We start from the raw sequence: 15487 nt of genomic DNA on the forward strand, positions 1-15487 counted from the left end.
AACCACAAATTGAATCAGGTTCTGCAAGACCATTCAAAATGAGTTGTAAATGATCTATTTTGGTCAAAGTTTCCCTACACATTTTACAAAAAAACCCAAACCAAACCAAACCAAAAAAAAAAAAACGCACACACACAAAAAACCCCAACGCCAAATAAACCCCCTACCAATAAATTAGCACTGGGGCACAAGTTACAGGCCAGTAACAAAATATACCCAAACTGAAAAAAACTCTGACAGGCTTTAGTACAGACAGCTCTGAACACAACAGAAAAGAAAAAAATCTTGAAATAAATTTGAAGGGGATAGAGAAGCCATCCTGCCCTGCAGGCATCAAAGAAGAAGCACAGGGCTGAAGCTGCTCAAGAACAAGTATGGTGGGAAACAAGAACAGAAAAAAACAAAACTAAAAACATGTTGTGTAGTAGAGACCTGAACTTAAAAAAAATATTTTTTTCTATCTTCAAATTCACATTCTTCAAAACCCTTCTTTACAAGGAAACTGAAAGATTTTACCACCTTGCTCTTAGTTTGCTGGAAAAGAAACAAAACCACAGTTAAAGAAGTAGCTGTTTGGGTAACATGAGGAAAAGAAATTATTGGAAACTTGTGTAAAAGGCAGAAGAAAATATGGATCCTGTCCTAATCAAAGTAATACTAATGTAACTTCAGGTTTAAACCTGAGTGGTAATAAGGGAAGCAGACAGATGAGGTAAAAAAGAAAGAAAACAAGGACATTTTCTTCAGAAACAATCAAGATTATTTTTTTAATAAAGAATCATATCTTTCCCTTTCTCACTGGAAGGAACCAAAAACCTGAAAAGGAATTCCATGTAGTCAGACTTAAAACTCCATGGAACTCCATTTTATGGAGCAGACTAGTCCTGAAAGTTTCTCTTTCCTCTTGCTTCTCTTGCTTTTTGGTAAGCACAGTCATTGACAATGGTTACTCTAGAGCAGAGCTAGGAAAGGTGCCACGTATACAGGACTGGATTACTGTACATTTTATCACTAAACACCATGCAGATTGTCATTATAAAACCATTAATGGAAAACTTCTTCAGACATCCAAAATACACAAAGACAGAGGTATGTTGAGCATAAAAACCAGCCTAAATTTCTTGTGACAGTGCTTGACAAAAGTAAAGAAAACCCACACAGAGTATCCGTGCTGAAACATATGAGCATCTTTTCAGAAAAAATACTTACATATATCTGGATCTTTGCTTTTCTTTGTTTTGTTACTAAGACTTATCTCAAATCTATTAATATCAGATGAAAGATCACTAGGAGAAAAGACAGAGAACCTCAGTTAGTACTATACTTGGCTGGCACTTACACTTTTCCTAATTTCATTTCAATCCTCAGCCAAAGACACTTATATTAACAAAGGTAGTTAGGTGCCTATAAAAAATTCTGCCCATGCAGAATTTGGCTGAAAGGTTGGTGCTGTATAAAGACATAGACCGTATTTTTAAAAATACAGTAAAATAATATAGTGTTAAGAATCTTAAATGCAATGCAAATTACAAGTGAAATTCAATAATTCAAGATGATTAAGACCTACTCAAAGACAAATTCTTCTGACCACACAGGGTTCTGCCCTTCCCTGATGTGTGTTTTTGCTACCTGGACACTGTTCAGGTAGATGTTACAATATGGATTTGTAAAATGCTTTACTGGGAGCGTATGAGCTTCTTCTACATGCAAAATGAGACTGCTGACCTGGAAAAAAAATAAACAGAATTTATTTTTTATTGCTAAAGTACAAATACAAAGCTAATGAATTTTTTATCCTCTGTACAGAGATAATGTTAATATGTGAATACTGAACATTTTTAAGAGGCACAAGTGACAAAATAAAGTAACTAAAGTTCTGAAAACAAATACCATATTTTTAAGGCATCATGTGTTCTTTTAAAATTATCTTTGGGGCATTAGGATTTTCAAATAACAACTTTTCTAGGCACAGAAGATTTTACTGAAATCAAGGACTGGCACTTTGAGTAAGAGCCATGGACAATTCCAAACACAATGGTTTATTATTTGGTGCTTTCCTAACAGATTATGTAAAATTCTCTTGTGCAACCCATTACATTGTACTCTTTTGTGTAGATGAGCATTGTCTTTGCCTTTTGCTTTGCTTTTGCAGTCTGAAGATTTCAATTTCACCTGCCACTTCATCTATTAATTCACCTAATTTAGTTCATTTATTAGAAGTATCCAAACATTTTTAATGTTCACAACTAAATGTTGTATTTTATTCCTTTTTATTCCTTTTCTTTATTCCACATTTTATTCTTTTCTCTACTACCTATAAAAAACAACTACATTCAATGTTCCTAAGATTTAAAAATATGAGGAATTCTTGAAGTATTTCCCCATTATTCTGCAATCATTACAGACTTAAATGTATAATACTGACTGTCCTCTGTCTCTGAGGAAACTCCAGCACTTTCAAAGGCCGAGAGAAATTAGGGCTCAAGAATGTTCAGGCATGTACGTGTTATTGAAAATTAAATCATTATTTAAAGGAGTACTTTATTTACATGTCATATACATTTTTATAAAATTTGTTCACATGCCATATAGATTTTCGAAGTTTCCCATATGAGGCACATTTTTGAAGTTGCTGACATCTTTACACTTTTATTCAGGATTTACTTCTACTGAAAGGGAAAGTCTGAGATTTATCCATATCATTTCGCAACGAAGAGGCAAAACACTCCTCCACATGCACCACCAACCCCACAATATCAGCTTCACCTGACGCAGGCGCTTATTTGATGTGCCTGGACTGGTTTTTCTTAAACTGCAAAACATCTGCAGAGCTTTCATCCAGTCCTAAAAGAGAAGGACACAGAATCGTGAAACGGAACCAAGTCAGACACAGCTTCTTGCAGTGGAACAGACATATTTAAAAGAAGAGTATCTGAAATTTCACTTTAGCTTAGCAAAACCTAGGTTTCCTGTAATTCCAAAGTACACATTTGAATATTAAAGCAAATTTCTTATCTTTACTGAGCAAAACCTCATAAAGGATTTGCAAATCTGAACCACTTTCTCTTTTATAACTATCAAGCATTACTAATGGACATACAGTGTGACCTTCACCAATCTTCCAGTCTAGCGATACTACATGAAATTACAAATTGTATAAAAAATTAGGCAAAACTTTTTTGCTTCTGAGAAAATTACATTTAACAAGTCAAACTGGTCTGATTATTCTCTCCAGTACTCCAGTATGGCAGTCATAACACTGTGTATACTTCAAACAAAAACTAAAACATTAACAGAGAAACACAGAGCATATATCCAGCATTCCCCCGTTTGCTCACAAAAGCATACAGCAGAGTGGATGGATGGATGGATTCCATTCTGGTCACAGAAACAAAGAGTTTGTCTAACACCAAACTGCCTGCAGAACCTTTGTCTATATATTTATTTTTTTAAAACAAATAAGCTGCTAAGAGGCATTGTCAACTTGCCAGGCCACCTCTGAAAAAGTCACTCCAGTGTGAAAAAGCTAACAGGGAAGCTTTACAACGGGCCTTTGGAAGGTGGAAGATATGTTATAGCTTCATTCTCTAGTTTCTGTCCCCCAACCATTAAATTTTGTATATTTCTTGTGAAGCATAAAATTCGGGTTTTGAGTAACAGCCTCTTAAGTCTGTATCTCAAAGTACAATTTAACAATGTCATTAAAACCCCCACAACCCTGCTTCAATCTTACCCCTCGCAATATCCTTTACATTTTAAAAATACAGCAATATGTACTGCAGCTATTCTCAGCTAGACCACTTTGTGAGTCAGGTTTCTGCTTTCAAATCCTTCCACGGAAGGAAAAGCTTTCAGCTACACACCACGAAGTTTCTATTCTTCTATGAAATGTTACACAGTAAAGAAAGCTGAGCTTTCTTGAAAGAAATATCTGTAAACTTTTCTGGGCCAAAGCCATGTTATAAAGAAACCTGAAACAAGTGCATTTTGTATAAATACAGTGAAACAGCCTGTTAAGAAGATCAAAACCAAAAGAGGATTATACTAAATGTCCAGGAAACAAGACAGGATATTCTGTCTTCAACACATTCTTAATTCTTCTACTTTTTAGAACACAAAAGATTTTACAGATGTGACAAAATTCACGTGCAGTAAGGGGCACAGACATTAATTTATATATTCTCAATTACTATACAAAACACTGCATCTCAAAGACAGTACAGTGAAAGCTGTGTGACAAATGTGACTACACAATTCTGATGGCATCTAAGCTAATTCCACAAATTTGCATTCATTTAACAGGAAAATTTATGCTTTACTTTATATACAGTACAAGAAAAATATTGTATTTATATAGGCTTCATGCTCTGGTGAATAGCAGTCTATTATAAGTGCTCTAAACAGTTTTAATTCCATTCAAATAAAATCAAATGCAAAACTTAAACTTCTGATGTAACAGGTATACTTCAGATCTGAGGGTTTTCAGAGCTTAAAACTTAATAAATAAGAACATCGTGTCATTTTAGATAGCCTCTCCTGCTGGAAAATGAGTTTCAGAGAAGTAGGCTCCTATCTCACAATTCTTAATCAGTGAACATAACTGTTAAGAGAGCAAGTAACAGAAGGATAGCATATAAAACCAGAAAACTTTATGTTTTATGCACCATCAGGGTCCAAGATTATGAACACCTACCAATTTATAAACAGGACAAACAGGTGTTCAATATACTTTGATCATTGAGCACACATGCATGCATTAGCATTTCATTTCACTTTATTTATTTCAGTCTAAAGTAAAAGTCTTACTTACTATGCTGGAAAAGTCCTAGAGAGTGAATTGAACTATGTCAAGAAATGTATATGTTCTTCAAAAACACAGAATGGAAAATAATAGAAGTTCAGTCCATGGGACCTGACTAGAATTTGTCCAAACCAAAACCCTAAAGAGTACGTAATACAGATGCTGGATTCTCAGCACCAACCTCTTCCCTGACAAGTCTGCCACTACTCCATGTTAGCACCTCCTAATATAACCACTAAAGTACTTGTGATAACGCTTCCTGTTTCAGAAGGGCAACATCATTAAACAACACAAGACAAAAAATTACTTTTTTACACTTAGCAACAAAAGCTCTCACCTGTGCTTGTTCTGGAGTTTCGCCTGCAAAGTAAAAGATGTAATGCTCTTCACTAAAGTGCTGAACTACTATCTGAAAACAGTTTGGCCTTAAAAATAAACAAAACAAAAACGTAAGTTTTATTAATCTTCACATATTAACGGACATCTTCCCTTGATCTGTGCCAAAACAAAGTTTACACTGAATTAACAGATTTCTGCTGTTTGTCTGTAAGGAACACTGCATATTCCATCAATTTTTGTTCGTCTACATGTCATCATCACAACACGAAAAGAGAAAGAACTCCAATGAAAAGATTCCTCAGGCCCTTCAAAACTCCTTCAGAGTATTGATAAATTTTTAGAATGCTCTGTACTGAACAGGCATGTATGCTGACTTACAGTCAGAGGAAAAAAAAAACAGCCATCTGAAAAAACTTATCAACAAGGACTATTCCTAGAGAATTTAAAAGCAGCAGAGGTTCAGCATTAGTTCACAAGCGGTTAATCATACATTAAGGATTTGTTCTTTCAGGAAACAATATTAACTTAGAGAATCCCCTATCTGAACGTGTCCCATAGCTCTCATGACGAATGCAGTATGTACTGGACCACACACCAAACATTGGTGTATGTGACACAACCATACAACCTTAAATGTCACAGAAGTACCGACTTCACTGTACTGCTGAGGAAACAGCAAAGGCAGTTTTTTACCAGTTACCTGAAGTGCAGGAAGAACTTTGTCTCAGCTGTAGTTCACCACTAACAGCTTCCTAAGTTGCTGCTACCACAGGTCTCCTACACACCTGTGGTACCACCTAGTGCCCAACTACACTCTAAGCCACAACACAGGGTTTCTTGAAAGCTGTTCAAGAAACATAACCAAAATGTTCCTTTATTACAATATATACCAAAGCTTCCTGCATAATTGTCAACCTACATAAGGAACGTATCAGTAATTTTTTTAGATACTCTTTATCTACATACATGCTCCTCATTCCAGTATTTAGACGGAGGGTTTTTTCAAACTTATTGAAAAGATTTTAAAAGAACCCAAACAGATAAAAAAACCCACCAGTCTTTGCAGTTTAGGAAATGCCACTAATTTTAAGCATGTCTTGATGTTTTTTCACAAAAATAAACAGAAGTTGAGTATGTATAATTTTTAATAAATACTGAGATCCTTAGGATAACCAGAATTTCTAATTTCTATCATTTATTATATAAGTAAATGCACTTATTTCTTCTATAAAACACTATAATACAGGCCAGTGGAGTTGTTTTTGTAACTACCAATGAACAAATATGTAAACTCTTTCTTGGTAATTACTAATAATATCTGAAATGCTTTTGATTCTCAGCATATTTTGAACATCAAAATATTACAGGATATAATCTTCACATCAAATCTTATCTCTGAATATAGTAATTATGCAAAAAAATTTTCCTGTGGATGTTTAATCATATGAACTAGTTTACTACTAAGTTGGTCAACTGTAACAAAAGTACTAGTTCTCATACAGAAAAGCACTTACAGACTTCATTTAACTGGGTTAGTTTTCAAAGACCTACCAAAGGAATGTAGAACTTTTTGAATTGACAAAATTCTTTATCAATTCTTGGTTCAATACGATTAAAAAAAGCCAGTGTCCTACCTGCCAAACAAACTGTCATGTACTCCATAGACGGAACATACACTAAGGTCTATTAGTCCTTTGGGTTTTGTGGCTCGTTTTTCACTCTCAAAATAAATAAGCTGGGCATCATTCCCCTCTAATATAAAGTACAAGTTTTTCCATCTTTTTCCTTTACCTGTACAAGAGTCAAAAAAAAGTTATAGTACTTTTTAAAAGAACATGTAAATTTTGTAAATGAAGAAAAGAAAAGAGGGCAGTACAGTTTTTGCCAAATTCCAAACAGAAGAACAATGTACAGGTAATCACGCGAGTTATAAAATCAGCATACATACTCAATTTTACACAACATGTGACGAAAACCAGACCCTCTTCGCAGATGCAGGGAGAGTTGCAAAAGGTTCCTTACACATTTTCAGGATTAAGCAAGTGCCTATGAGCTGCCTGAACAGTGAGTTCCTATCACTGTTATGACTGTATCTACACAGATTGCAAATAATAACAGTGTAGATCAAATTTATTATATTTTTATTACTATGATGCCTTAAGCCCCTAATGGTTTTTTTTATTTTTCTAATATTTGTAAGACTTGTAAGTTTTATAGGTAGGTTTTAAAAAGCAGAAACCCCTTTGTCCCTTGTTCCTTTCCCTTGTTTACACATTCCCTAACCCTTTTACCCCATTCTATGCCTTCTATATCAAACCTACCCTTGAATTCAGTAGCAGTGTTTAGTCTTGATAGACTCTTGATATGAGAAAGTTACTCCTAAACTGTGATAAATGTTTAACAGATTGCATTACAGCATCTTAAAGCAGTATGGCTGAAGAACAGAAATGGAAATATATTGTATGCAAACTTAAATCAGAATCAAGCCCCAAACACAACCATATCTAAGAATTTGGCTGGTTCCACATATACAAATACAAACACTTAATGAAAATATACTTTATTTAGTGAGTTTGAACACTACCTTGATAAGGATGCCTAGTTTTTGTGCTGTGGTCTGATTTTTTTCAGAACTGCCAACCAATGTTTTTATACTGTATGTAATTTCAGGTATCATGTCCTTCTATTCTCAAACTACTTAAGGAAAGATCTTTCATCCTCCTCACACACTTTCTAGAACCTTTTGTCCACTTCAATTTTGCTTTTTCTAGTACCATTACTACACTAACCTCACTAAGTGTGCATGTTCAACTAGGAGGTGCTGACCTCCACCCTCTGGTGACCAGCAATAGGGCACAAGGAAATAGAATGAAGCTGCAACGGGAAGTTCAGGCTGGCAAAAGTTCTTCACTGAGAAGGCAGCTCATCCTTGGAACAGGCTCCTCAAGGAAATCCTTACAGCGACATGCCTGTCAGGGTTCAAGGAGCATCTGGACAATGCTCTTAGTCATGTGTTTTTGGACCTTATGGGTCCTTTCCCATTTAAAATACTCTATGATTTTGTGATCCTTATCTGATTTTTTTTAAGAATAAAAAAGAATAGAAGCAAACATAACTCACTTTTTTTCAGAAGATAACCTTTTTTGACAATATTTTTGTAAAATGCATCCTTTGTTTTCCGACGAATTGTATTGTAGATTTCTCTTCCTTCCACTGTATCATTAAGCACTTGTTCTTGGTGCTGGAAAACATGTAAGAAAAACATACTTTAAGCTCGGAAACTGCCATTAAAAATGTATACCATGAAGTTGCAACCAGGATCATCTTACTGAATGCTACCAACTCAGTACTATTGTTCTCTCGTGTATTTTAGCAAAGCAATATAATATTTCATACAAAACACTTGTTAGAAATGTAATATAACTATTTCCATAGTTCAAGAATGGGCAGAAAAAAGCAGTATCTTTCCCTCTGATTTCTGTTAAATTTATTTATGCAAGTCTTTAAAGATATATCTAGCTAAATGTCTAGTCATGGACCCAAGTAATCATGGATAAACTCTGAAGCAACAAAAATGGTGCAGAACCAACTCACTCAAAGTGGCATAGCCCTTCATTAATCTCATTAGAACTCACATGTCCTAACTGAGCAGAACTCAAGACAAGAGAAGAAAATAGAAACAGGAAACAGAAAAAGCATAAATTCACACAGAAAATGGCAGGATCTGGAAATGCAAGTAATAAACAAGAATAGCCAAAACCAAAGCTAAGTCTGACCTTACCAAGTAAGGTGATGAGCAGAAGTTCTTTATCCATAAGAAAACATGAAAAGCAAGACTGTCAAGCAGTGAGAACAGAACTGAGATGATGTCCATAACATAACTACACAAGGAGCAGGGCACAAAACAACAGATCTAGCAACAAATATTTTTAAGTAAATTTCATATTAGACGTGGGAAGTCAATCAGACTGACCCTAAAAGAAAGCAAAACTTGAGAATTTTTTTCCCCTCAAAATGGAGCGTAGTGGTATGTGAAAGGGATGTACACAAAGCAGAACATTAACTGCACCACTGACCGCTAAATTTTGAAACAAAGTCACAAGTGTATCTGGCTAGTTTAAAAGGATCTGAAGTACTCTCACAAGGAGAATTAGTCAGTGTAAAGTTTATTAATACAAGAACTGTAAGCACATATGCAAAAAGCTAAAATGAAGAGTTACTGCTGTGATTCAAGAGGAATGATAGAACATGAGGAAAGTTACTAGTAAAGTGTTTCAAGGAGCAGTGTGGGAATTCATATTTGCTTTCTGTTCCAACCACATTAATAAGCATGAGTTAACAGCAGCAAACAATAGGGAAGCACTGAGGACACAAACACAGTTTGCTTGTGGGAGGTGGTGAGTGATGGCCTTTGCATCACCCCACCACCCCTTCCTTTGCTTATTAAACTGTATTTATCTCAACCCAGGAGTTCTTTTGCTTTTGCCCCTATCCCACAGGAATAGGGAGTGAGCAAACTAAGGTGTGGGTCCTTGGCTGCTCACCAGGGTCAACCCACCACAGAAAACTACATGTATTCTAGGATATTTGTTAAGTGCTTTCCTCAACAAGAAAGGGAATTACCCATGACACGGTACTCTAAACTATTCTGGTCCACTGTGTTCAAGAAAGGCAAGTTCACACCAAAACTGGTGGCAGCAGGGTAGCTACAAGAACATTACAGAAAGTGACATGATCAGCTTTGGTGTGCATAGTTTGGTGAACAGAAGAAATGTTCTCGTATTAATATGAAAGATCTCCCAAAGGGATATGAACTGACTGTAACTCTATTTGGGGAGGACAGGAAGGCAAATTTCTAACCATTGAATCAGGAAAGCTTGGGAACAAAGGAGGAATAAAATATGCATGTAAATGCTACAACTAAATATAAGTTCAAGAAAACCTATATGACGTGGTGTGCTTATTACTAGTGGTCTCTCAGAATCAACATCTGCTATGGGGCAGATGCTATGCTCCAGAACAAATGCTGCAATCCCAGGCCTGAAATCATCCCTGAAGCTTTTCTGTGGGTACAGGTTTCCTCTGACAGGAGAAAAAACCCAGACACAAAAGAAAGGAGGGCAGACTGGTTCCCTTAGTCCCTAATGTGGGACTAAGTCACAGCATGTTTGAGCCAGGGACCAGAGCAAGGGGCACAGGGCAGAGGCTGAACACCTAACAGGACAGAGTGAGCTTACCATATTTTCTGCTGACTACAAGCCAACCTTTGGTATGTGAATGCATTTGAGGATAAAATAAAAAGAAACAGACCAGCTGAAAACATTAAAACTGGAGATGAAGCTGTTTAACTACCTGTATCTCTGCTGTAATGCAGCTCATAAACTGATTTGACAATGGTTCAGTATGTAACTTCAACATTAAACACTCAGAGATGAAATCTTACCTGCATTGGAACAGGATCTTTTAGGTAATATCCTTCAACAATCTGTTCTTTTCTATAGTGCTCAATGATGTCAGCAATACTGTTTCAATAAGAAAAAGAAGATTGAAATGTTAAACTCATTAATTTTTTCTCTGTTTGACAGTCTGCTTTTCCATACAACCATACAAAACTTTCTCACAGAGTTTTAATAAAATCAAGTGTTAATCATCATAATCTTCCTTGTAGCAATGAGAATTTGCTAATATACTGAAGTCAAGAAAGTTCACAAAACCGTATTCAGCACATATTAATTCTAAACTCTGCAAAATATTTTAATGAGTTGCTTAAAATGCCAAATGAGGCCACTGCACTTTCCACATTTAAGTAGCACATGTGCATTACCCACTTTCCAACTAGGTTGAAAATTGCTATTTCATTGGCAATAATTTTCCAGGTCCTAGAGTAACTAGGGAAGGAGAACGGGAGATACTCAAAGTGCAATCTCCTTCTAGGCTGTGTGTGCAAAGATAACAAACAAGGCATGTGTTCAACACAGGAACAATAGTTGATACTGTAAAAGTAACCTCAAAAACTTCTAAATAAAGCTATATCAAGGCATCTCAGTTCACTTTTCTTTCCTTGTAATTCTGAAGCTATGAACTAGTGCAAGCTTGATATAACAATCTTCCCACACATACTTTTAGTTTTCAGGTATATAGAATGACATGAATTTCTGCTTCAGTTTCAGTGAAATCAAATAATTTCAATTACATCTGAGCTGCATAAGCCGTTTTCTGCATAAGAATTTAAACTGTGTAACATGACATAAAATAATGACTTGGTCATTTTTTTTAACAATAGCTACTGCCAACGTTTTGTAATCAATAAAACAGCATTGCATAACTTTTATCTCTCATTTAACCAGGACTGCCGTGACCATCAATGCATCCTCTCCGTCCTTGATTAAAAATGCCAGTGTAAGGAGCAGGTGCCTAATTTCTTCCTACTTTTTAATATGGGCTGAAGGACAAATTCAATTCAGTTGTATTTGAAAACTCCTTTTCTAGTTAAGAGTACCATAAAGACTAAGACTCCATGCCTTGATGGAGGCTCTGCAGCCTCTGCTCCCACTCATCAACTCAGATGGTCACCTACCTTACCACTATAACAGCTCAAATGCCTGAATGCTGAAACGAAGATACCAGGTATCTCCAGACATGTACACTACAGAATGTCAATCTGCAAGTGATCAGAGCTACCTAACGTGTGTAACATCAAGCATAAAATCACACTGACCACAAAACTTATCTAGGGGAAAATGAATCATAGCCTTCTTTAGCATTTGACAGGAACAGAAATCCTACTTATACAAACCACGTAAAGGAAGGCATAAATAACCCTGGATTAAAAAGAAACCAAAAACAAAAACAAAAAACCCCACAAACAAACAAACAAAAAACAACTAAACTGCTAGACTTGTTTTTATAAGACATAAATAGAAATAGATCTCAATACTACATTACAGTTACTTTGGTAATTTTAAAATGCTCAGCATAGGGCTTGTTACATTCCCCAGATCTCAGCTACTTGCATGATTTGAAAAGTATCTCACCATTGTGAACAGTATGGTTTTTTTTAAGTATGATTTGAAAGTTTTTACAACAGCAAACATTTCAAATAACAAAGAATACAGAAAGCAGTACTAAGTGATACCAATTCTATACGCTGTTAAATTACAAAGACAAAAAACATTAAACCCATATCATTCAGCTCATCACAATACAATCAGTCTACCAGTTGAATCAAAATTATCTTCCAGTTGTCTATTAAACTTTCAAATTGTGCTGTCTATCAAAATTCAAGGTAACTTGAAAGCTTGTTCACCATAAACTATTGAGTCAATGTTTTTAAGTTTTCTTTTGACATAGAATCTCTAGAAACAAAGAATCATCTCTAATTTTATAGCTTTTTCTGAATGCCACCTGTTACACAGGTTAAATTTTGGAAGAAGGCAGATAGAGGAAATGAAAGGACAGAAAAAGGGCCTGGTATGCTTTTCCTAACCACATGTTCTAAAATTAGAAAAATTACTGAAACACTAATAAATGCTTATCTTCTACAAAGCAATTTACATAAAGAATGGTGGGAGCACACACAAAAGGAGCAGGTTACTGGAAAAAATTAAGTCAGCCTATGCAGCAAAGAATATGAAATGATCACCCAAGATAAATTCTTCTGGAATACAAGCAGACATACTGTTGCTTGTATAGGTTATTGTGATTCCAGTCCCACATTTTGACATACAAAATATCCAATAAATAAAACAACTTCTTTTGGTTTGTGTTTCCTTACTATACTTACTTTTTACTTTTATATGGAAAATCTTAGTCTACCATTTATTGATACTATAACTGTAATCAGTACTCTGCAAACAAAGAGCGGGTTGTTTTCATTTTATCTTTTGTCCCAATTACAATCGCCAAACTGTAAGAGAATACGAAAAATACTATCAAGGATGATTTTGTAAAGATCTAATCAGATTTCAAAGGAGATACTTTGAGAGCACTTATGAAACAGCTTAATATAAAAAAGTTTATAGTTAATGGACACTGTCAAACAGATGCAGGTAACCAAGAAGTAGCACTTCTCAGAGTCAAAATTCTCACCTTGAAGAAAAACACTACATTTTTACAGAATCCACGATGAATTCACTGCACCAAGAAATGCTTGTAGTCTCATTACCTTGCACATAAATCCACACTTTTCATATTTCTGTTCTGGATTCAATACCTATTGTTCAATACCTATTGTTTTTCAGACTCTTCTGATTAGTCAATACAACAAAACCACATTAGTCTTCCCATGTTAAAATACTTCTTACAGTGTCCACATTATTGAACTAGTACAAGAATTTAAAATCCCACAAAGTTATTCACTTTTTCCTGCTCCTTAATTCATGCCATCTGCAGTAGATCTTACATCACAGAATTTGGGCAAGTTAGCATCTTCATTTTGGGGCCTTATCTTGCACTGCATTCTTCATCATGTTTGAATTTCCAGCAAATTTACTAACCTGCCACACATACTAAGTTGGACTGAATGTGATTACAGTAGTAATCCTCCAAAACATGCAACAAAACTGAATCAGATTCTCTTTCACAGTGAGGCAGATCTCTGGAAACTAAGTACCAAAATATTAAAAAAAAAAAAAAATAATGCTTAAAGCATTCTGTCATAACTTACTGCTACTTAACTTCACAATTTAGTTTTCTGTTCAACACCATAGAATCTCCTTCAGACAAATGTAATCCATGCCTTAAGTAAATCCAGCAGAATTGTAATAACTTCATGTAGTAACTTTCTGAAGTAACACTATTTAATGCTGCAAAATCATTTGAGCCTAATAAGAGTTCCACTAACTTGCTGATAAATTTGACATCACCTAGGGTGAGGGCTCCTGGCCTATCGTCCTCCTAATAAGCCATGTAATTAGAAAATGTGCAAAAGAGCATTTACCTTCACAAAAGGCTGACACTGCAGCTCGCCTGGTTTTCAATGAGGATGTCTGGAGGCCAGACTGATTAATGAAGAAGGTATTCAAGCAGCCTAGGTGTGGCACAGGCATAGGTTCATAAGGGTCCAATTGTTTAGCCTCAAACCATCGTCCATGTGAAGTCATATGACAAAGTCCACTGAACTTCTTAGTGAGGAGACCTCGACATTTTCTCAGACACACCAGCTGCTGGATGTCTACCCACTCAGAAGCCAAGCTGGAAGTGAGAGAAATTCTCTACTGGGATGAAGAATGCCCTGGTTCTAAGTGACCAAGACTGGAAAAATGCTGATTTTTTTGAGGCAGGCAATGACCTCCATCAAAAGAGGAAGGCAAGTTTTCTCTACTGAGAAGTCTTCCACCTACAGGAACTCTAAAAACAAGACTACCACGGATGGAGGTGTACTGATAGATTCTTCCACAAAAGGGGACACATATCTCATTATTTCTCTTTCTTTTTGTACAAATTACTATATTTTTGCACCAACGGCAGAACAAGTACATCTCAAATTTGCTCTCTGAACTGATCTGTATTTCTTTTCCAGGTATAACACACACATTAAAATGCAATTTAATAACTTTTTCTAACAATGAAGATGTTTTTCCCCTTTCTTGTGAATACCCATTTCTATCATTTGAAAACTCTAATGAATGTCTCAGATAAAATTAATATTTCTATTATCCCTTTTCAAATAGCCAAGAACACACTGAGTAGTTTCCAAGCTACTTCCAACAGAGCATTCTCCTAATTACAGATCCACAGTCTATGGATCCACATGACCCTTACAATCCACAATTTACAGTGTGACTGAACTGGTCTGCAGAAGGACTAATACTTCAAGAGAAAAAAGGTACACTGGGGCTCTTTAAGCTTTAAGAACTTGCTCAGTTACAGGTAACTACTAAGGAAGTTAGGGAAAATAGTTTCTATAAAGAAAATCATAGTCTTAAAAGTATAGCAGTAATCATAAACAGAATCAAGTTATACAAGTATAAAATACATACAATTCCTTTTGCCATCAAAACTTACCTATTATAGTATCTGCCTCCCATCATAAACTGATTGTTTGATGTTGGACATATTTTAAAACGCTGAATATTTTCACTGGTCCGAAAATAAAGTGAATAATCCCCAGGGGTATTATCTGAAGGCCTCACAAGAAAACTGCACACCTGACCAACTGAAAAGATATCGTAACAGTGTTAATTTTCTTAAGTGTTCTCTATAAACCCCTGTTAAATCCATTTCCACCTAAATTAGGAAGAATAGCACACTTGAAGAAATACAAAGCCTGTAAGGTAAATTCCAGCAGTGCTCTCCAACTAGGTGAACTAGGACTAAGCCACCAAAATTAATAAAAAATGGTTTAGT

General features: G+C 35.5%; 1 protein-coding gene across 1 annotated transcript in view; it reads right to left on the bottom strand.

The window, feature by feature from the left end:
* Positions 1 to 15487, bottom strand: part of RASA1 (RAS p21 protein activator 1) — a 53342-nt gene that overhangs the window by 12608 nt on the left and 25247 nt on the right. Inside the window, 8 exon segments of the mRNA XM_029959942.1 lie at positions 1210 to 1286; positions 1568 to 1725; positions 2767 to 2844; positions 5139 to 5226; positions 6775 to 6931; positions 8261 to 8381; positions 10584 to 10662; positions 15146 to 15296. Coding sequence (XP_029815802.1) covers positions 1210 to 1286; positions 1568 to 1725; positions 2767 to 2844; positions 5139 to 5226; positions 6775 to 6931; positions 8261 to 8381; positions 10584 to 10662; positions 15146 to 15296 — 909 coding nt within the window.

The sequence above is a fragment of the Manacus vitellinus genome, unplaced genomic scaffold (assembly GCF_001715985.3).
Source record: "Manacus vitellinus isolate BGI_N305 unplaced genomic scaffold, ASM171598v3 scaffold_23_pilon, whole genome shotgun sequence".
Taxonomy (NCBI): Eukaryota; Metazoa; Chordata; class Aves; order Passeriformes; family Pipridae; genus Manacus; species Manacus vitellinus.